Source organism: Cryptotermes secundus, unplaced genomic scaffold (genome assembly GCF_002891405.2).
Source record: "Cryptotermes secundus unplaced genomic scaffold, Csec_1.0 scaffold669, whole genome shotgun sequence".
NCBI classification, from domain to species: Eukaryota; Metazoa; Arthropoda; class Insecta; order Blattodea; family Kalotermitidae; genus Cryptotermes; species Cryptotermes secundus.
This window is the reverse complement of record NW_019726235.1, coordinates 770964-794822: the sequence shown is the minus strand read 5'-3', so window position 1 is coordinate 794822 and position 23859 is coordinate 770964. Positions and strand designations below refer to the sequence as shown.

At 40.8% G+C, this 23859-nt stretch overlaps 1 protein-coding gene across 1 annotated transcript in view; it reads right to left on the bottom strand.

Annotated features, from left to right (window-relative positions):
- Positions 1-1169: 1169 nt before the first annotated feature.
- LOC111864062 (probable multidrug resistance-associated protein lethal(2)03659) overlaps positions 1170-23859 on the bottom strand; it is a 60624-nt gene continuing 37934 nt past the window's right edge. Inside the window, exons 20-27 of the mRNA XM_023851050.2 lie at positions 22876-22982; positions 21227-21350; positions 19844-20014; positions 15706-15833; positions 9541-9962; positions 5752-5881; positions 3347-3457; positions 1170-2249 (exon numbers count right to left, since the gene is read on the bottom strand). Coding sequence (XP_023706818.2) covers positions 2223-2249; positions 3347-3457; positions 5752-5881; positions 9541-9962; positions 15706-15833; positions 19844-20014; positions 21227-21350; positions 22876-22982 — 1220 coding nt within the window. The 3' untranslated portion in view covers positions 1170-2222. The remainder of the gene's footprint in view (positions 2250-3346; positions 3458-5751; positions 5882-9540; positions 9963-15705; positions 15834-19843; positions 20015-21226; positions 21351-22875; positions 22983-23859) is intronic.

Below are 23859 nucleotides of genomic sequence, written 5' to 3'. Positions count from 1 at the left end.
TTATTAGCTCTCATTGACTTAGCCTGGTCTCAGGTGTTTATAACCTTTGTGTTTTGTGACATTGGTTGTCCAGTGATTGAGGCTAGCTCTTTCTAAGGGACCCAACAGATTAGGTGTTTTCCCTCACCTGAGGATGGACACAGATCCAATTTCCTAAACATCATGTTTTTCTTATCTTAAAACCGGGACGATGGATAAAGTCCAAGAACCCAATATCTCTGTGCATTGGATTATTGCCTTGTGTGTTCAGGACAGACAGTTGTACAACAGGTAGAAATTAATCTTGTGTGCCAGGTGTGAGTGGGAACCACAGCAAGGCACCATACAAAACCGATCCATTATTTGAATGTCAGATTTTTAAAAGTTTTTCAGTCCTTGGTCTGGACAGCCTAAGATTTGTTCATAGCAGGAGTGGATTTTTCTCTTTGCCACCATGCCTAGATGGACTTGGGACCCACACCATGCAGTGGGTGATTATTATACCGTTTGAAGCAACTGTGCAATAATATAGATTACCACATGTTTATGACTTAACATGTGTTTTGGATTGAATATTGAATTTATTGAATGTGTGATACTGATAATTACAGCAAGTTCACTGATATGCACGCTCTACAGATAACTTCAGTATATTCCTCTGCTGTGTCCTCACTAGTCATTGGTAAGCAGTGGCTTCCAACAGTGGCGGCACCTCCTGCAGCTTGTTTGTTCACTGTAGACTCCTAACACATAAATCGTAACTTTGCAACTTTAGACTGCAGCTCCTCATTCCACACTCACACGTACTATTGACCCTCACACACGTACTATTGACCCTCAACACCCTCAACACCCTCACAACTCTTGATGACTCAACTCCTAACTGCCAATTTGATGGTGACTGCCGCTTCCTGACTGAAGGCTCTGGTGATATATTGAAATACAACTTATAAATCAATCACATTGGATGGTGGTACAGGTCATTTTATACTGTTGCTAGTGTGACAGTCTAAGATGAACCAAGTCACATTTAGAAACCTTAAAACAATACGTGGATGTTTGTTCATTTATAATGCCTATGTGTCTGGCTGCAGTTAGCAGCTGTTGTCCACATGTCTCTGGATGCTACACAATCAAAATCTGGTAATGCATCATAACAAAATCTGTCCAGTACCTACAGCTCAAATTTGATATTATTCAACAAAGTTTAGTCAGGGACGCTTACATAAAATGTCATTTAATTCTGTTCAACCACAATTAGGCGTTTTACATGTGCACAAAGTGAGTACATGTTTTTTTCAGATCTTGCAACTGAATTTCAAGTAAATTGAAAATAATCTGTGAATAATCTGAAAATTAAGCTTTACACATTGTCCAACCATGGCTGCTTTAAGGCAATGGTAGGCCTTGGACAAAGCACAATATTGACCCCAGGCAATATATTTTGAAGAAAAATAAGTAATATTCTGATACCAATACAAAGTTTAGTCATATTGGTAAAAGTAAAGAGCACAGGAAAACATTAAAAACATATAAGCTAAACACTTTCTTGCTTCAGAACCATTTTAGGAAACAGCACTGACACTTTCTACATTCAAACCAGAAATATAAAATGCCAAATCATGCCAGGATGCCAACACTTGCTAACCCTCAATGTTGCTATTGTTACACTCTGACCATGCAGCCATAATTTCTCTATGTTCCTGATTCTGCTCCTGAAATCTGCCAGCAGAATGCAAAACTGTTTGGCTGTCTCCATGCCAGTGACATCTGGTGCAATTCATGAAACCTTACTAAAATAAAAACAAAAAAATTTCACGGATACATGTGTATACCTGAGATACTTGAACATAATTTGGGACAATTTAAGCAGATGATAGCAACACTGAAGTGATAGGGGACACTAGACATCTGCTCATATTTCCCAGTGGATAAACTGGCCCTCAGTTCAACTGTGACAGATTAGGTGCACAACATAAGGTAGAAATGGTACAGAACAAGAGATGGGTGATTCCCTCAACATATAATTTTCTGTGATTTTTACAATGTTCTGAAATATTCTGAATAAGCAAATATTACAGTAGTGATTGCAGTGCTATGTTGACTGCATACAAAATTAAGTAAAAACAAAAAGTAAATGAAACAGGAAACTGTCAGATGAGTTCATCCTACCATACACCTGAGTTTTGTTTCACACATCATACTTGGTTTCCCATTTCCTGTTGCCTCTCCCAGTACCATTATCATGAGACACTCCTTTTCTCGTAACTCTGGAAAAGGAGAGAAAAATAAAAACAATTATAACAATTACAGGCACATGGGTGAGACATATCTCCTACAGAGTCTCCTACTCAGTCATCAACCTTTTCTTCCCATCCCTTACTGCGATCTCACTAAAAAGGCTATGATGCCCAAGTTACAGTTGGATAACTGTTACATCATTGCTCCAGGAAATGCTGACACACAAAGCCTATCCAAATGCTTGAAAATAGGAATGCTGTCATTCGTTGGCTACACACCAACCGGTGGGACTCCTAATTCCTTTCAAGAGGAGTGGACAGAATCACCTAAAAGGAAATGGAAGTTCATGATGACCTTTGAAAAGATGGAAATCTTCTGCTTTGTAATATCTACAAATAGGTCTCACCAAGTCTAATGCTGGAAAGGACAAAAATGACTGATAACAAATGATGACAGTATCAATGTTTGAGCCAAAGTCAAAACACTTTTTTCTTCATTTGATCTCCAATATTTGAGATTCACACAAGTGTTATGGCATACAAGGCCTGAAGAGAAAGAATGATACAAAACAACCATGCAACAGGTATGAACGCTGGTGTGATGATAAAAAATCGTGACCCACAACACTGAGTCTTGACACTATACAGTTTGAGCTACCGACAGCGCCACTATATGGACTGTAAGAGATGAATACTATACTGAAATGAGAAAAACAAGTTCCACAGATGAATCCTCTCCACATCCTCCTCAAGGAGTCATGCTCTGCCAACAATGTGCCTCCCTGAATGTTGCTCCAATCAGCTAGACATTCTGTTCACATTAGGTTGGTAGTGAGAAGCTTCACTAGAGATAAACGCTTTGGGCAGGCTCAAGCATGTCAGAGGGGGTTAGAGGGTAATACAGCAGTAGAAAAATAGGAAGAAGTGGAAGACCAGAGTGCCAACATCCCCACTACCTGTGCAACTTTTCTCATCAGCCTTAGTAGAGCAGGGAACTCTTGCAACAAGGAGACAGTTTGTGGGCAGTAACTAGAGGATATTACCAATCTGGGGCTTTGTTCAGGGCAACCAAATCTGTAACATGGTCTTGAAAAGAATCACCCAAGATAATTTACAGTGGTACTTACCTCCTGCGCAATTACAAACAGTGTCTCCGCCATGGTGTGTCCAGTCTGCTGCACCATCTTAGACAGAAAGCTACTCCTGTTTTTAAGCAGCACATATGGGTGGTCACATTCCTACAGACAAAAGTCACAATAAACAGGGATGTCCAACTTTAAACCACTGAGGGGCTATATTGTACCTCAGGTACATACTCAAGGCTACATGGTTAAAAATATATTTGTTACCATTATGATAGAAACACCTGCCCTGCAATAAGGAGATCTAAGAAACAAAAGTACATGAAATCAAATGGCACAATAAAGTTAAAAATTATTAATATAAATTTAAAACACTGTAATGTGTGTAGGTAAAGGTGTCTTTGTGATTAATTAGGCATCATGCCATAAAGACATATGAGGAAGTGGAGGTATAGTTCCGGACATTCTTAACATTGGCACTAGATAGAAGTTAGTGGTAGCTTCGAGGCCTGGTCACTTTACTCCTGGGGAAACAGTACCCATTGGATGGGAGACTGGGTTGGCCTCAGGGCTTGTCTGGAAAATATGGTAATAAGAAAAACCTCTTGCCCCTGTAGGACTTATCTAAATTCCTCAATTATCTAGCTTCTAGCCAAGTTGATATACTGAGCTATCCTGCTCTTTTTATGTCGTAATGCTATATATTGTAGCATGTGGACCTGCTGCTAGGCAACAACCACAAAATGAGCAACTATACAACAACTGCTGCAATGGCTCTGCCAACAGACATGAACACAACAATTCCACAGCAACAATTAGAGAAGCGGTGTTTTCTATGCAGGACAGTCAGTGGAGTCAGTCAGCGAAGTGTAGGTTGGTGAGTCAGTGAGAGAACCAATTGGGCTCAGTCACTGTGAGCTGTTGCTGTGAGAAGCTGGTAGCCGAGGCCAGTGACCATTTGGGAACCAAGAGTGAGGGAAAAGCCTGTCATTGGCAGCTGCTACCAAGGAACGGCACTGAAGACGTGACTGTAGACACTAGTGCGGGTGTGTAACAGTGAACTGTAAAGTGTAGTCAAACTGTATCCAAGAGTGCAATAAATCTGATTACCAATCCAAACCCTTTCTGCAGTCACCCCATACACATGAAAATATGAAAAGCAGCACTTCTCATAAAGGTGTTACCTCTTCTAGGAAAGGAAAGCCATATATTTTGGGGAGGAAAGGATAACTTCATGTACCATGTAAGACCAACTGGCAGGCTACAAGTGGCCTTAATACTGTGAGTTGGACAGCCCGGAATTATGCTATTAATCATTCAAGAAATGCTCTGCCATTATGGAACCCAAAAGTTCATTATCATCATAACACTGGAGACTTATGAGTCAATCAATCCAACTTACTACTGCATTAAGAATCACTTTAAAATTATTCTCCTGTACAATCTTTGGTAGCCAAAATTATTACTTTTGTGGGATTGTCGATGTTCTAAAAGCAACCACGTAAATTTGTAACAACTGTATATATTAAATTGTATAAATTGAATCTACAGAATAGCTGCAAAGCTATGTGGAATGTCAAAAGTTCGCTGGCCCTGAAGACGGCAGTTTGTTCCACTGTGAGTGCACTGGTAGAATTTGCTCCTTTTTAGGAGACCCAGTCTTTATGGCCATTCAGCTGGGTTGTCCGGCCGGTAATATGGTGCTGTGTGCGCCTGTAGGAACAGCTGCCTGCAGCACAGTTGCTGGAGAGTTGTGGCAACTACGTTAGCTGCCTGGTCGCAGAGCGTGGTTGCTGGAGAGTTGCAGCAGCTACATTAGCTGTCTAGTGGCAGAGCGTGATTGCTGGAGAGCTGCAGCAGCTATGTTAGCTGCCTGGTCGCAGAGCGTGGTTGCTGGAGAGTTGCGGCAGCTACGTTAGCTGTCTAGTGGCAGAGTGTGGTTGCTGGAGAGCTGCGGCAGCTATGTTAGCTGTCTGGTAGCAGAGCGCGGTTGCTGGAGAGTTGCGACAGCTGTCTTTGGCGCAGTGAACAGCTCATGCAGTTGCGACTGTGAGCGCTGATTGGCGTGATGATCTACAGGTGGGCTGGACATTGAGTGCTGTATAAATACGAGTGGTAGCAGCAGTGTGCCACAATGTGATATTGACTAGGAGTGAGTGCTGTCTGTTAGACCAGCGAAACCGCGTGTTGCTATGTGGGATGTTCCCACACTATGCATTTACCTTTGTGAGTTACATGCCTAAATATCTGTTATAATCGTTCCAACAACACAATACAAACTCCCTGTCATGTACACAGCAAGAATTTACCCTTAAAGTATGTTCAATGGTGTTACATACTGTATGAGAATTTTAAGGTGGGAGGTGATAATAGTCACTGTTTGCAGAACAGAGGAAGTTAACACACAAATGACCTAGCTGTCAGTATCCAGATGGCTAAGACAGACTCACCATGACAGATCCAGCATCCATGACAAGGATATGATCGCTGTCCATCACCGTGTGCAGACGATGGGCAACTGTCAGAACTGTACAGTCAGCAAAGTTATGACGAATTGTTCCCTGAATCAGTTCATCAGTCCTGAAATGCACAGAGAAAACAAGATACTGACATTCAAGCATCAAAGAGAGAGTACTAAAGTTTGTAGGCATTTAAAGTGTGTGCATAAAATCAAGGTCAGGTTTTCAAATGCTGAGATTTTGTAACAACCCAGGCTAGATACAGCAACACAGTTTTCACAGCTTCATTGGGCAAAGGAGGTCATGTGAAATGTGTGAGGAAAAGGAAGATCATAACTGCGATAACATTCATTAATAACGTTTCTCATGCAGAGAGGCATGTGCAACATGTGTGCTGGCAAGATATGAGCCAGTAATTTGTGTGTGCTACATTTTGTGTATCTTATATTTTTATTTTTAAGGATTGCATCCTATTACGTATATACAATGAACATATATAATTTTTGCCATCACAGCAACAATACTTTATTATTTATTTATATAGCATGCACTACATGTTTCGACATCAAATGGGTCATCTTCAGGTGCTGCGAATTTCTCGCATACTATTACTGACCTGCAACATTAATATCCCCATTTTTATAAATGGTCCATACAAGTCAGTTCCGACTGAATTCACAAACTACAAAAATCTTACACTAGACTTTGGCTAAAGTTAACAATATAATACAATAAAATAATAATAAAAATCGGAATAAAAACTGTACATGTGACAAAGTCTTATATATGACAATAGGTTAAACCTAATTAGCAATTACCACATCAACAGAGAAATCGCCTGGGACTGCCATCCATCCATTGTGAAAATGGAACAGAGTTCAACAGATGGGGTGCTGGGTCACAGAGATATTGAGGGTAATGAAACAGTGGATCAACTGTCAATATTAAGATCTGAAAGTCCATTTATGGAACCTGAACCAGCATGTAGCATCTCAGCAATAGCCAAGAAAGCTGTCAGAGACTGGACAAAACCAATTACAGTGGGTGAGGGAGTATTTATGGAAAACTATCACCTAAAAGGACACCTTTTCAAATTTGGATTAACCAATAATCCCACTTGTGAAAAGTGCCTAATAAATGGCGAATCAGCTGGACAAAGCCTATGTGACTGTGAGTCCATAGCTTACTTAAGATTTTGTCATCTGGGACATTACAGAACCAGATGACTAGCAAGACACCCCTTCAAGTATCATTATACACTTCATTCAAAGTACAGGACTGTTGAAGGACTGAAACAGAGGGGGATACTCAGTAATCAGTGATGGTTGCGGTGCAAGGACTGGTCAAAGCCCACCCCACATTTATTCATTCATTCCTTCCTCCATCTATCCATCCATCCTTTATTGTTGTTATTGCTTTCCTTTATCTTCCAGAGGAATTCATTACTTAAGTACATATTCGGTCTACATTTACTTTGTAGACTGTATCCTCAGACTTTCACATGTCAATGTCATGTTTCTTTATTGCTGATATACAAACATTTCACACACAGTGTATATGACTGTTTATGACCTATCTCTATACCAAATTCTGCATGCCTAGCTCCAGCGGTTCATCAGTGCTAATCATCAAAACAGAGCTAAGACACTGTTCTCATGACCATTGTCTTGTTATTTCACATTCTATAAAAACTTACTTAATAATAACTGCATATTTGTCAAAGCTCTATTACCATAAGTCATTCCAGAATCCTAAACTATGCGGCACTAATGCTGATTCCAACTCAAAAGTTTGCATGTCCATAAACCTGTTATTACTTACTGATTGTTGGAAACTATGAGTATGACAATGTGGTCCCTTCCAATGGCATAATGATGAAACTAAGTTTCATGAAAATCAGTCAACTGCTTCAGAGTTGAAATGAGGGGAGACAAACGCACACACACAACTCCCCCCCGGTGATGTCATATGCCCATTTTTTCTTCAGGACAAAATGTACACAAAGAAGTACAGTATGTGCCAAAAAATGCAGTATTGAAACTCGTGCATCTTGAACGCACATGTGCGTTGGTTGATGGGGCATAGCTGCAGGTGTTCCCAGTAGTGAAAAGGAAGTTGTGTCGTGCAGTTGCCGGAAATGGGTCTCTCGATGGAGGAAAAAGTATTCATAGTTGAGTATCATTTCTGCTCATATGGAAGTGGTCACCAGACAACTTGCTTCCTTTGTTTGAGGGACCAGATGTTATCATCCAGAAACCGCTACGTAGTATACATATGACGATATGGTGTGCCGTCTCAGCACATGGTACATTAGGCCCCTATTACATTGAGGATGAGGAAGGCAATGCTCTTACCGTCGCCCAAGAACATTACAGGGACATGGTGATGGGACCATTTCTCCAGGATTTGAGAAGGCTCTGTCATGCAAGGGGCCTTCACATGAATAGAATTTCAGAATGAATTTCAGTACTGTATCTTTTGGTGCATACTGTAAAAGACAACACTTCAAATCACAAAAGAAATGTCTTTTTCACAGTTGAGGCCATGTTGCATGTGTCTGGAAATGCTTAAGAGACATAAGATGACAGACAAGAAAGAAACCCACATGTATCCACTGGAGACCAACGGTTATGTGCACTGTGTATTAGCATACAGGAGGGTCAGAGAGCCTTTGTTTCACCATGGCCTCAATTGTTATGTTACACAACAATGTAGACTGGTTGGAAAACTTTGTGCTAGCTCAAATTCAAGAAAGTTATGCAATGTTACAACTGGTCAGCATGGACAGCACCTGACCGCTTTATGTAACCATCACTCATGAGTTCCTCAATGCACAGTCTGCAGGAAGATATAATGGGACAGTACGTTAAACATCTCGGTCACCTTGCTCCCTACACTCCACTCGACTCTTACATTTTCATCTGAAGGATGGAAATAGCAAATCAGAGATGCTGCAGAGTTCTTCACTCCAGCTTGTGTGTGGTAAATTTTGGAAATTCTGAAGTATGACAATGTGGTGGCTCTCCATAGCATGATGCTGATACCACATTTCATGGAAATCAGTCAACTGAAATGATGGGACACACAAACAGAGACACTGACATAGACAAGGATTAACATGAAGGATGAAACATACATCATGCACCAACAGATATGCAACTTCTGACATGTGTGCTGATATATCTAAAGGTAAAGCTGTCCCTGTGCTTAATTAATTAAGCACTATGCCATGAAGACATATGGGAGAGTGGAGGTACAGATCTACCATTCTTGACCTCAGCACTAGATGGAGGTAAGCGGTCAGCTTCATGCCCCTGCTGCTTTATTCAATGGGGAAATAGTCCCGAATGCCCATTGGATAGGAGGATGGGTGGGGCCCAGAGCCAGTCTGGACATTGTGGAGAACAGTAAAGCCATGAATAGACTTTTAAGGATTCTGACGATGGTGTATGCTGTGTAGAACTATAAGGATTATTTTGGACTCTATCCATTATCTGGTATATAAAGACAAAAAACCACAATGTTTTGGAGACTAGATCTGTCTCCATCCTCAGGTGGATAGGACAAGACAGACCTACTCAGTTGGGCCCATTAGAAAGAGCTAGTCTCAATCACTCCAGTGAGGATGGAGACAGATCCAGTCTCTGAAACGTTGTGGTTTTTTGTCTTATATATACCAGACGATGGACAGAGTCCAAAATAAACCTTATAGTTCTATACAGTAAAGCTATGGCCTGCCAGGAATTGTATTTGAATGAGCAAATTGAAGAAATCACTCACTGTGGGTCCACATTGGCTGTGGCCTCATCCAGCACCAGGATCTTGTTGTTCCTGATGATGGCACGGGCCAGACACAGGAGCTGGCGCTGTCCCACACTGAAGTTGGAGCCACCCTCTGACACTTTGTGGCTCAGTCCAGCAGGCAGCTCATCCACAACCTGCTTCAGCTCCACTTCGGCTAACGCAGCCCACAGTGCAGCATCTGAGTACTCGCTGAATGGGTCCAGGTTCTCTCTCAGTGACCCAGAGAACAGCACAGGCTCCTGTGGGATGATGGAGATCTTAGAGCGCAGGTCATGGAGACCTATTGAGGCAATGTCTATGCCATCAATTCGAACTGAGCCCCCAGACAGCTCCACCAGACGGAACAGAGCAGTGACAAGAGATGACTTTCCCGCACCTGTGCGTCCAACAATGCCCACCTGTATGTTAAAGACAAAAAACACACCAAACAAAACGTTCAGCACTAAATTCTGTCTAGATTAAAGGACCCTATTAAGGCTAACAGTGTCAAGTGGAAAAACAGGATGGCACTAAAGAATGAAGGCGTTAAGGACTGGGAGATAAAATGCCTTATGAAAAATATTCAAAATTATTAAAGAGATGTACGCAAGGTAAAAATTCATCAGAAATGATATTCCTTAAATCGATCAAAAGCTGTACTATGCTTTGTAATATACTGAAGCATAATATAACACCAAAATTTGGAATACACTAAAATCTCACTAATTCGGTAATTGTGATAATTCAGACAACTGTTTCTTTTTCCACATTATGACCTTGATGACTGATGATCACACTGCTGCAATCAGTGATTGCAAACTGCTGTATGTAGTGCTAGCATATATGATGGTAGAAGGATGTAAGCCTCATGTCAACATCAAGATCATTCATTTTAAAATAGCTTCAAAGTCAAAGCTTCCAAAACAGGAAAATCAGCACATACACAGAGAGATAACCTAAAACTCGGACTCTATCATCAGTTTTGCGGACTCTAACGCAGAATACAACAAATATAGCCTAATTCTGAGGCAACTGAGGCATGATATAGTAAAAGATCTGTATAAAAGAGGAACACAAACCAAAATATTATGGTGCAGTCAAATGAAAATGGGTCAGAAGCCAAAACATACGAAGGGGGACCCAAAAATAACCGGAAACGACCTGTTGCGCACGCATGCTTTGTAGTTACGAGTTGTGCTGCTAGGTGGTGTTAGCTGGGGGTCTCCCACGACTGTTAGTGAGCTGGCGTCAGTCTGAGTTAAGTGGTTTGTCTGTGGTGCTCTGTTGTGTGCGTTCCTGTTTCAACCTTTGGCGATTAGTGAAATGGCCGACCAGAAGGAACAAAGAGGGTCCCCCCTCGTATTAAAGAACATTTTTTACCTCTCACAAACTGTTAATGTATTTATCCCACTGGGAGATAAGACGGTCAATCTCATCCTTGAAAAAGCTTGTGGGCTGTCTACAGAACCACATCTTTACCCAGCCATACGTCTTTGTCCGATGCAAACCGATGTCCATGAACATCTCTCTTCGGGTCTCCAAAAAAAAAAAAATCACATGGGGAGAGATCTGGGCTGTAGGGGGGATGTTGAAGCACTTCCCAACCAAATCTCTGTAGCGTATTCCTCACAGAGTTGGCAGTGTGGGGGCGCGCATTATCATGAAGAAGGATAATGCCGTTCGATAGCATTCCAGGGCGTTCTAACTTTGTGGCACGTCTCAGTTTCTGCAAAGTGTCTTCTTAGTGCTGTGCACTGATTGTGGCCCCATGCATGAGAAATTCGACAAGCAGAGGACCCTTGCAGTTGAAGAAGAACGCCATCATCACTTTACTGGAACTTGTGTGTACAGCTTTGGATTTCTTCATTGGGGGAGAATTCACGTGTTTCCACTGTTAGCTCTGCCGTTTGCTCTTGGGTTCAAAATGGCGGCACCAAGTTTCATCCCCAGTGGCAATATGGGACAGAAAAGCATACTCTTCCTTATGGTATCGTTGCAAGTGACCCAGTGATGCAGCCATTCTCTGAGTCTTCTGTTCCTCCGTGAGTTGATGTGGAACCCACCACGCGCCGCTTTTGCAGTGCAGCAGGTGTTTTGTCACAATGGCGTGTATGGAACCATAATTTATTCCCATCAAAATACTAATTTCTTCCACACTGATCGTCGGTTTCCCTGGATATGACCATCCAATGCAGCAATAACATCAGGAGTGATGACACGATGAGCCTGTCCTGGGCGTGCATCATCTTGCATTGACACATGTCCCTCTCAGAATCTCTTATGCCACACCAGCACATGCGAATGTGACATGCTGTGTTCACCGTAAACAACAGACATGCGACGATGAATTTCTCGTCCTCCTACTCCTTTAGCAGTCAAAAAGTGCACTACACTTCGCTGTTCTTCTTTACCCGACCCATTACTGATGATGGACGACCACACGTAGTGCTAACCTTACTTCCAGCACAATAAACAATTACTGATGATGGACGACCACATGTAGTGCTAACCTTACTTCCAGCACAATAAACAACTAGTGTGCAAAGGCACATTGTCACTGTGCTTCCCAAGTCCCCACCAGATGTTCATATCATAAGCAAATTCCAGTGTTACCAACTTACGCGCTGTGTGAGTTATGCATGGTGACCCGTTTTCATTTGACTGCTCCTTATAAGTTCACCTTTTAAACATGGTCCCAATAATACTAAGCATATAAGTTACCTAAAATATTTTTAAGATTGATGTCAAAACTTACATTTTTACATTTTATGGCTAGTAAATTTATTTTAAGATATGCAATCTTAGATTTCAAAATAAAATTTGTATTGCCTAAAAAGACACGTGAAGTCCATTTTAAAACTCCCCTGAACATATTTTCAGTAGAACTTTTACAACTGAGACATTCACTAACCTGGACATGGGTTCACTCCCAATTAGTCCAAAATGACAAGGTCTTACTGTACATTACTTAACCGAAAGAATACAAATGAAACTATCTGGTTAGAGCATGTGCAAAGAATGGAAATTACAGATTACTGATTTTAGGTTTTCATGGTGGTTAATTTTCGGGGCAAAATCATGGCATAAAGATAGCTAACAAATGTTTTGAAAATGTGGCACAGTTCAGATATTTGGGAACGACTATAACAAATCACTACCTGATTCAGGAGGAAATTAAGAGCAGAATTAATTCAGGTAATGCTTGCTACTGTTGAGTCTACAAACTTTTGTCTTCTTGTGTGCTGTCTAAGAACATAAAAACTCGAATATACAAAACTATAATTTTGCCTGTGGTTCTGTATGGGTGTAAAACTTGGTCTCTGACATTAAGGGAGGAACATAGACTGAGGGTGTTTGAGAACAGGGTACTGAGGAGAATATTGTATCAAAGAGAGATGAAGTGACAGGAGGTTGGAGAAAACCACATAAAGTGGCGCTTCATAACTTGTATTCTTTTCCAAGTATAATTAGAATATTCAAGTCAAGGAGGATGAGATTGGCAGGGAATGTAGCACAAATGGGGGATAAAAGGAATGCATATAGGATTCTCATATGAAAGCCAGGAGGAAAGAGACCACTAGGAAGACCAAGACATAGGTGGGTGGACAATATTAAAATGGATCTTAGAGAGACAGGATTGGATGTTATGGACTGGACTGATCTGGCTATGTTTTGGTTACAGTGATTTTGTTACTTGAGTAGTTTAATAAAAATGTTGATAGAGACTGATGGAAGGCTCTTGTGAACACAGTACTGAACCTCCAGGTTCCATAAAATGCTGCAAAGTTCTTGAGTAGCTGCAGAAGTGGCAGTTTCTCAAGAACCCTCACTATTCCAGTTGTTGCATAATCAGGATCAAAATATGAAAAATTCTGTTCCTAGTTGAGTACGTATTTTAAAAGACATATGGTACTTAGGAGCAAGAGGATTTCCAGACTGTGTTGAGGGCAGATGGAGAGATGAAACCACACAAGAAAGAATCCAAGATTGACTTGAGCAGGATGAAGGAGACCCTGGATTTCAGCTTCTGACAGAGGAAGAAATTGCTGCAGCAACATTTTATTTACTTATTTTTATCAGCACTACCTATATTATTACATTCTCCATTAATTTGTTTTCTAAGTTTTTTGGTCTTTTAGGTCTATCTTTTGCTTCATTAATCCAGATTATCAGTTAATCCAGATAACCTCTCCCTTCTCCCAATTAATCAAAATTAGCAAGGGTATACTGTATAGCATTCTCTTATGAAAAGGAATGGAAGAAGGGGAGATTCAAAATGTGGACTGGTGCCCCCCAATTTATTACCTCCATTTTCTTTCAGAAGAGAATGTTATAGTATACACTCCTATAGAGCAACTCAACAAACTACATGCTTTAATCCTGAAGATGGTGGCAGCTTGACCTCCAGAATGTCAGAAACATTATCCACAACCGCACAGTGTAACATCACAAGAGCAGAACCAATAACAGAACACAGATTGATGAAATGCATTCTGAACAATAAACCAATAGGGAGAAGGGATGCAGGAAGATGTAGGAAGAGGTGGAACGACAGTTGAGCTGGAACATGTCTGAACATGCCTTGAAGTTGAAGATGATGTAACATCAGCAGAGGAAACAAGCTGAACTCTGGTGATTACAGGATCCAAGAAAAATGGAGATAATCAGAACACCAACATTATTCTCTCAAGGTGAACTTTATACATGCATGTAATTACTGGAGATCATCAGTACAGACAGAACTACTGATGAAACTTTTGCATTCATCAAATACTGGAGAAGAAATGGGAATATTGCAAGACAGTATGCCAGCTATTTATAGGCTCCAAGAAAGCAATTCAGTTGGAAGCAAAGGAGAGTACAACATTTTCACTGAGAATGGATCATGTTAATTAAAATGAAAATATAGTGGAGTCCATATAGGTACAAATTTGTCTGATACGATTCCTATTCAGAATGGTGTGAAAGGAGAAGATGCTTTACTGCCATAGCTTTTCAACTTTGCTTTAGAAAACAATCTTAGAAAGATACAAGAAATCTAGGAAGGGTTTAAACTGAATGGAACACATTACCTTCTAGTTCATGCTAGTAATGTCAATTCATTTGAGGAAAATATAAATACCATAACAAGAAGTTCTGGGAAGAACAAATTGCCTACTTTCCTTTCACTACCAAGCCGCTGACAAGCAGTGGCATTAGGGCTGAAAGCTGATGCATTCTTTTGAATCTACATTTAGTATTCCTTCATCTGTCCAACCCAATGTATTATGTAGATGTTCAATACAGGCTATATTCTGTCTATGTCCATGGGGTACCTAAATTTGGTTTTCTGTCACCTTTTGACTCACAGACTTGCAAATTAACCCAGAAGGAAAAGGCTGACAGTGCAAAAGAGTGACACTGCCTTAAGACGGTCTAGCAAAGGCATTGGGGGAGGGGGAGTACACACAGAGATGAAACTAATCTCATAAGCCTGCATTTTATTATTTCTCCAAAATTCGAAAGTGGGTAACAAACAAACATGAACGCTCTATTAGATACTAGTAAGGAGGTTGGTCTAGCAGCATATGTTCTGGTATTCAGTGCAGTATCTGTAATTCTGCCTGTAATTTTGTATAGGCATGAAATTTGGTCTCTCATACTAAGGGAAGAACATAGATTGAGAGCATGGGAGAATAGGGTGCTAAGGAGAACATCTGGATCTAAATTGGAGGAAGGAAGACTGAAAAAAAAATGCATAATGAGGCACTTCATAATTTGTACTCCTCATTGAATATTATTAGAATGATTAAATCAAGGTTAAGATTGGGATGGAATGTAGCACAGAGAGTAGGGAAGAGAAATGCATAAAGAGCTTTGGTAGGAAAACCTCAAGGGAACAGACCACTTGGACAACCTAGGCACAGGTGGAAGAATATTACGATGGATCTCATAGAAACAGAAAGGGGATGCACTGGAGTTGTCTAGCTCTGGGTAAAGATCATTGGTAAGCTCTTATGAACATGATAATGAACATTCAAGTTTCATAAAATGCTAGGAATTTGACTAGCTGAGCAACTAGCAACTTCTCAAATAGGCCTCAGCTCAATGGAGTTGGTTACTGCCGAATGACATCTTCTGAAATGGACACTTATTACAGAGTACTTGTTCATTCTCAGTCACCTTTGCAGCTGGTCTGATGACAAAGTTGACATTCTTCAAGACAGATGGTCCCTCTTTGGAGTAAGCAAGGAAGACTCGATCAAATACAACTTCTCCTCGTGTTGGCCAATGATCTTTTGGTTTCTTCTCTGTAAATCCAAGTGTATTAGCCTACATTATTATGATTTTGTTGTTCAGAATGCACAATACAAGAAGTTCTGGGAATAACTAATTGCTTACATTCCTTTAAACATAATCTGAGTATTTGATATGAGAAGCAGAAAGAAAACTTCGGTATGTAAGTGTAACGAAGTCAATAAAACAATGCAATTTGAGAGGCTGCAGTGCTGCTGTTACTGATGGCAGTGATTTATGATCTACACCATTGAGATTACCTCAGATACACATACCAAGTTCTATGAAGACTGGTTTGGGCATTCAAGTAATATTAAGGTTATTGCTTGAACAATTTGAGCAGCTGCAGTGTTGGTATTAATCGTGGGAGGGATTTAAGAAGTGACTGCCAGCCTAACTCATTCTGATATACTGTCTTAAATGTCTCTGAAGATCTCTTTCCAACTTAGTACATATAAAATAAACAATGGCTGGGTTACACAAGGAATAAGTACATCCTGCAAACAAAAGGTGTGTGTCTAGATCAGGAGCAGCAATAATTCAAATGCAAGAGAAAATTGCATTCAAAAATCCTGAAAAAGAGTTGTAAGAGAGGCTAAAAACAGCAGTACTCTAGGCTTACAGAAAAATCAGACAATAAAATAGAAACACAATAAAACACAAGACAGGACAGTAGTTACATCTAACTGACAGATACTGGTTCTTCTTATGAACAGTGCAAAGCAGACGATCCAGAAACAATTGCTGTTCCTGAATACTGTACAAAAATGAAATCTGCCTAATCAGCAGAGACTGTTTGGACAAAGATCAACATCTTGCATTTTGATCCCCAGTGCACATGCCATTATTTTCATGAAGATACCACCTATACATTTTTATTTAGGTACTTCGTCTGCATGAGCCTCTGAAATTTAAATGGAACTGTTTGTGCTAATTGAGAAAATCACCATTCTGGGTTTTGGACACATCTGAAGGGTCCCTGGTTTTCGAGATGGAATGTTCATGTTTCCTGAGCACTGACTGAGTAACAACCATCCACTCATCCAGACATTATGAAAGATGGCATACCAAAAACCTCCTTTCATGTGCAAGGGGGCTCAGAATGTGTAAATCTATCAAAATCTCATGATCTACTCTTCTTGCTATCACATTACTTCCTTACATGAACTATGCATATGATAAAATAAAAGTTTACACACATATGCCAACTGACCAAAGGCCTGAGGATTACAAATGAGATGAAACATAACACCAAATTGTAAAAACCGGAGAATGTATGTTGCATAACTGCACATTTATATGTATATTCACTGATAAGGAAGTGTACATGAAGTACGAGATCAAGAAGTCGCACACGTCACACTAAGCAATTATATTTTGCTGGTTTACTGCACAAACTACAAGACATACAGCACTTACTATTAATGTTTATAACCGTACATCTTAGAAATGCAAAATCAAATCATGTCTTCACAACATATGCTCAAAATGACTTCCCTGTTCAGCAATGCATGCACAAGCTCTTTTTACCATGTTTGAGGCCACTGTGTGGAGCACCTGTAAATTGATGCTGTTAATCGCCATCAAAATGTTCCTCTTGAGGTCATCCAGTGTATGTGGATTGTTTTTATAGAGGTACCCCCAAAGGAAAAAATCTGCGGGTGACAAATTGGGTGAACGCGGGGGCCACAGTCCTTTCAAAATGAGACAGTCACCGAAAAACTTGCGCAAGAAGTGCATGGTTTCATTAGATGTGTGACATGTGGCACCATCTTGCTGCAACCAACACTCATGTGCATCAACTTCAAGAAGCACAATAAACTGTGTCATGATGTCTTGGTACACTGGACTGTTCACTGTTGTTTCAAAGGAAATTGGGCCCACTATTCGGCGACATGATACAGCACAGCACACTCCAATTTCTGACAGTGCAAGGGCTTTTCATGTAACACGTGTGGATTTTCAGATGACAAAATCCTATTGTTTTGACTGTTCATGTAGCCACTAAGGTGAAACCACACTTCGTCAGTGAAGAAAACCCGATCAAACTCTTCAATTCCATGGTTGCCAACAAATTTCCGAAACCATCTACAGTATACTAAGCGTTTTTGTTTATCCAGGTCCTTCAGTTCCTGTACACAGGAAACATGACACACATGAAGGTGTAACTTCTTCATCGCTTTCTGAGCACTTCCGTACGAAATCCCTGATTGCGCTGATAGTCTCCTCAGGGTTTTTGAAGGGGGAACATTACAACATTTTCTCCACATCATCCAGTTTAGCCTCAGTCAAAATGGCCGGTCTCCCGGATCTCTTCCTATCTAAAACTGATCCACATTCCCAAAATCGGTTGATTATTCTAGTTATCATCAAATTGTTAGGAATTGCAGAATCTGGATATTCCCAATGAAACTCGTCTGCGACACATGCATAAGAACAACTGGAAAAATAATGTTTCACAGTGAAAAGTCGTTGTTCTTGGGAAAACGACATGTTTATCATTCAATAAACAAAGCTATACTGCAGACGTCATACGACCGGCTCACAACAGACTGCATTTCTACTCGTTGTTAGTACTCCTACAGTACCATCTAGTGGTAGGAGATATACACTCAAGTGCCAAAAGTCATGGGATAGCAGTGTGTAAATTTATTTTTAAGTGGTGCCACCACCCCTTGACGGCTTGGGAATGCCCAGAGCAGTATCAGTTGTGAGGTGTTCTCTTGTGAGTCAGGTTGAACACCGGTCAGTCTGCTCATGGCAAGCCGATGTGAATTATCAGAGTTTGAACAGGGCATGATAGTGGGTGCCAGGCAGATGGGACATTCCATTTCGAAGTTGTGTGGTCATTCAACATTCCTCGATCCCCGGTGTCACATGTGTACCAGAAATACATTTTGGAAGGCATTCACCCACCACGGACAGCGCAATGGCTGACCACAGTGCTTAATGATCGTGACCAGCGGCATCTAGCTAGAATTGTCCATGGTAACAGACAAGCGACACTGGCTGAAATCACATCCACATTCAATGCAGGAGGTACCAGATGCATATCCAGCAGGTCAGTGCAGCGTTCTTTAGCTTCCATGGGATATGGGAGCAGAAGACCAACCAGAGTGCCTCTGTTAACACCACGACACTGGACACAGTGCCTCACCTGGGCTTGTGACATCACTAATTGGACCCTGGAGGATTGGCAACATGTGGTGTGGTCCGATGAGTCACAGTACCAGTTGTTTTGGGTGGATGCTAGGGTTCGGGCATGGCGCAGATCCCATGAGGCCATGGACCCCAGTTGTCACCAAGGCACCGCGCAGGCTGATGGCGGTTCCATACTGGTGTGGGGTGTGTTCACGTGGCATGAGTTGGGTCCGCTCATCCACCTAAACACGTCACTGACCAGTGACCACTACGTTACACTGCTTGGTGACCATTTGCAGCCCTTCATAGACTTCATGTACCCCCACAACGATGGGATATTCCAGCAGGACAATGCACCGTGTCATCGGGCTGGAGTTGTCCAAAATTCGTTCGAGGAGCATTCTGGAGAGTTCCGATGAATGGTGTGGCCACCACATTCGCCTGACATGAACCCAATCGTGAATTTATGGGACATGGTGGAGAGGTCCATTCGCACCCAAAATCCTGCACCTACAAATACCAGGGTGCTGTGGGCAGCTATCCAGACGGCATGGCTCAATGTCTCTCCAGAGGTCTTTCATCCACTTGTGGAATCAATGCCATGTCGAGTTGCTGCACTTAACCGGGCTAGAGGGGGTCCTACACGATACTAGGTACCTATCCCATGACTTTTGGCACTTAAGTGTAATTATATTAACTGAAATACAATTTATAACAAATTTTAGTTTGATGTGTGCGACTTTTTGATCTCTCTGTAATATATTTTATATTTATTACTTCCAAACCTTTCTACTAAGAAAATGAATTAGCATGTTTTTGGCATAATCTGGAAAGCGAATTAAAACTATTTAGTAATTCCGATGTTCAGTGTTTCACTTCTTACCAGCATGTGATTCCAATGGAGGTTCCTTTTCCACTTTTGAATACTCCAACACACGTTCCACTGCAGTCATCTGATTCTCCAATTCTGCTGACTGACGTATACCTTTCTGTATAAGTCCTGTCAGCCCAATTGCTTGAGTGACTGCCAGTCCCACATCTCCTCCACTGTACTCTGTAATCAAAATATTCAGTATCTCAGAAATACAAAACCTAAACCTCTGCACATCTCCATTTTGCAGCATAATTTACGTTTGTCACTACATAAAATAGTGTGTATTTATATCTAGCCTTTAAATTATTTACTGTCCCACAAGGCATTCAACACATCAGAACTAATATAGATTCAGTGTGATGCCCACATCTGACTAACACCTTAACCAGTATTGTGGAACACAATGCTTTGATCTGTATCAAACTACGCACAAATACAGATGTTTCTATGCAGGATTTGGAGTTGTCACAGCAGTGGTTATGAAGAGTACATACATTCCTCAAAATCATCATTTGACTTTCAATGGATTACTGGGTATTACATCCCACAAGATTGTACTCTTCACAAATGTTTCTGTTCATGTAACAACTGTGTAACAAACAAAATAATAATTAAAGCCATTATATGGTTTAAACTGCAATGTGCCCCTCCACCGAATTCCTGAGAACAGACTCCAGTCAGATGACAAGGTCAAAAATTATATGTTCATGTATGTCTCACTCAATTTGCTTGGTTCAGACTTTCCAATGCGAAACTGAATCTTCAATGAAATCAAAGAAAACCATGAACTTGAAACCCTTCACCAAGCCCTATTTATTATTCTCATTCTTTTCTCTTTCTCTCCTTCCATCCTCTTCTTTTGGGGGAAAGGGGTGCCATTTCAGGTGCTATGAAAACTTAATTCACGCACATTCATTCAAAGGTAAGATACTACACCATAATCACAGATGCAAAATTGTGGAGTGAAACATACAAAACAGCGCCAATTTGTGTTCTTATAGAGAAGAATCTAACTGTTTAAGTTTTCAAATTTTAAACTTCATATAGTGTGGTCAAAAAGGGACATGTGGTTCACACATGTCCTTCATGTGATATTTTGAACTACTGTTACACATTTTCCTTTTACCAAAGGCTTATACAAATATTTTCTTTAAAAAAATTACATTTGCATGGCTAAATATAGAAACTGAATGGAGAGAACTCCAGCATTCTTAAAACAACTATCAAATACACTGGAACACTCATTTAGTGCTCCTTGACTTAAGATTTTCCTTCATTCAGTGTTCAGTTTCAATGGTCCAACATGGTCCTCACCCTGGTGTTTAACAGAGTTACTGTTCCCCAAAGAAACCTTTAATGTCAGTTTCACTGCAAACTGAATACTCAACTGACCTTCACCCATGAAGAGAAAGCTGAGGGTGACGCACATCACATAAATTAGGCAGGTACTATCAAGATATACCGCAAATGCCCGGGTTATTGCAGCAAATATATACCAGGCTGATGAGTGTAAGTCCTGTTGACACAACAAAACAACCAATGATGATACTCAACAATGATAATTGGGTCAGCATTTTTATATGTCTTATCAGATGCGGTAAAAATTAAACATCTTAAATAACTTGGTACAATTTACTTATACAGGATGTCCCAGGTGTTTGGTGCCATACTTCAGCAGCATACTGAGGGCTCCCTATAGAACAACTTTGAAGTAGGAATCCATGTCCGCAAACATAAAATTGCAGCACTGGGGCAGCATTTAAAATCATTTTGTTTAAACTTGGCACCTCAATCTCAAACAGCATGCACAGGCATATTACCCCTTCCAAACTCTTAAGACTCACCTGCTAGAGTAGATGTTGGAATTGGCGCCCTCCATTTTCAATCAATGCTGAAGTGTGCTGGTGCTCCATCATGCTGTATCCACATCTGCCTCCGCACAATCACTGGCACGTCTTCTAGCAAAGTCAGAAGGATACATTCCAGGAACACCTTGTAAAAGGGCCCATTGAGTCACGGTGGTAGGAGGAAAGGCCCAATCAAGTGATCGCCAATGATGCCTGCCAAATGATTTTAAATGCCACCCTAGCACTGCTATTTTACGTCTGTGGACATGGGTTCCTATTTCAAAGTTATTCTATAGGGAACCCTCAGTACGCTCCTGAAGCATGGCACCAAACTCCTGGGACACTCTGTATATTTACTGTTTATTTAACAACATCATTAGTAGCTGAGATTATATACTGTCAACTAAATTGTAGGATTATCAGTGAGTAACCATTTGTAAAGGGTGTGGAACAAAATGATGATGGCCTAATTTGAAGTACTAACTCAGCAGCTGTCTAGAGGCAATAAGAGATGATAAATTTCAGACAGGAGAGTTGGTCTCAGGGCCAGGATTTGAAGCTGGGGCCTCACAGATATGAGCCACTGGACAGTAACATTCAGTTCTGTTGACTCAAACTGTCATGGTGCCTGATTTTAATGCACAGTCAATCTCACAATGAAGTCTACCTTCATTTGCTTTAGACATGATTTGTTTGATAACTTTAGGCAAATTCCACATATTCACGTAGAGAATCAAGAATTCTTTATAAAGTGAAATAGAACACCCTGTACACCTTGTATAGTCTGTCTGTGATGCAGCATCAGTTAAACTGGCAGGCAGATGGCCTTAACATTTAACATTGAATATTAACCAAGGTGTCATGAAAATTCAGATTTTCTGCCATACTAATCCACAACAGTAGTCTTCATGGTTGTAATGCTGCACACTTTACAGGAAGCCCAGAACACATGACACAACAACAAAGAAGACTGTACTCTTCAACAACACTATTCATAAACTGGAAGTGCACACAATAGGAAAGTTGACTTAATGAGTTATTCGTGGAAATCCTTCCTATCAGAGTCATTACATGACAAGAAATGGCACTGAGTAGCTTCTGAATAGAAAATAATGAAAGCCTCAACTATGGCATGGAATTTATTGAGCACAATTAAACCAAACATCCAAAGAGCAAAAAATGTGCTGAACCCACCTGAAGACTGTCAAATTCCTTTTCCAACATGGCCTGTGCACCAAGAGCTCGAATTGTGGTTAGACCTTGCAGTGTTGCAGTGAGGTGTGAAAACACGGGACTCCTTGCTGCCAACATGAAAGAAAGAAGTCAATTATTCATATGCATGAACACCCAACCACACACAGAATTTCAGTTATATATAAGAACTATACGAGTATATCTAGTGGATAATGTGATGTAAGATTGAAATGGTCAGTACTGATAGGATGGGATAGCATTTCATTTCTGAGGATGGGCCTAAACAGTCCTCACACTTTTTACCGGGCTCAGTATCATTTTGGTGGTGCCGCAGATTCAGGACTATACCAGATGATATGGGACCCTCAACATCTCACAACCCTATGGGCCTTCACAGCCTGTTATAGGGATAGCTTCACCTCACTTTGCTTCACCACTTAACTCTTTGACTGGCGTGGGCGTGTTTTAACGCCCAGACGATGCCAGCCGTTCCCTGGTGTTGGCATGTTTTAACGCTTTGACAATCTCTTCCCTTCTTTGCTCTCTTGGCACTCATCAACCAAAGACATATATATAGTAGTTTTTGTGAATGTTTGTAAAGAACCCTTGTAAACTTTGTGGGGGTCTATATTACTGTCAGAACCCTCTGAGAAGGAAAAGGTCAGAAAATATTTCACATTCATTCAGTTTCACAATGGCTTCTTGCAGCAAGTGTCTTCGTGTTCCTACAGACCAGCTGGAAAATGTTGTGAACAAAATTTGTTCTGATGATGATAGTGGCGATGAAATAATGATTCCTGAATTGGATGAAGTTGATAGTGACAATAATACAGTGATAGACAATGATCCACAAGACAGTAATCATGAACATTTACCTACCACGAGTGCGGTGCCTGACACGCCCATCTCATGAACGTACGGAGACACTGTACCCCCAATATTTCCATTTGCTAATAGTTTCGGGATCAAAATTGATATAACACA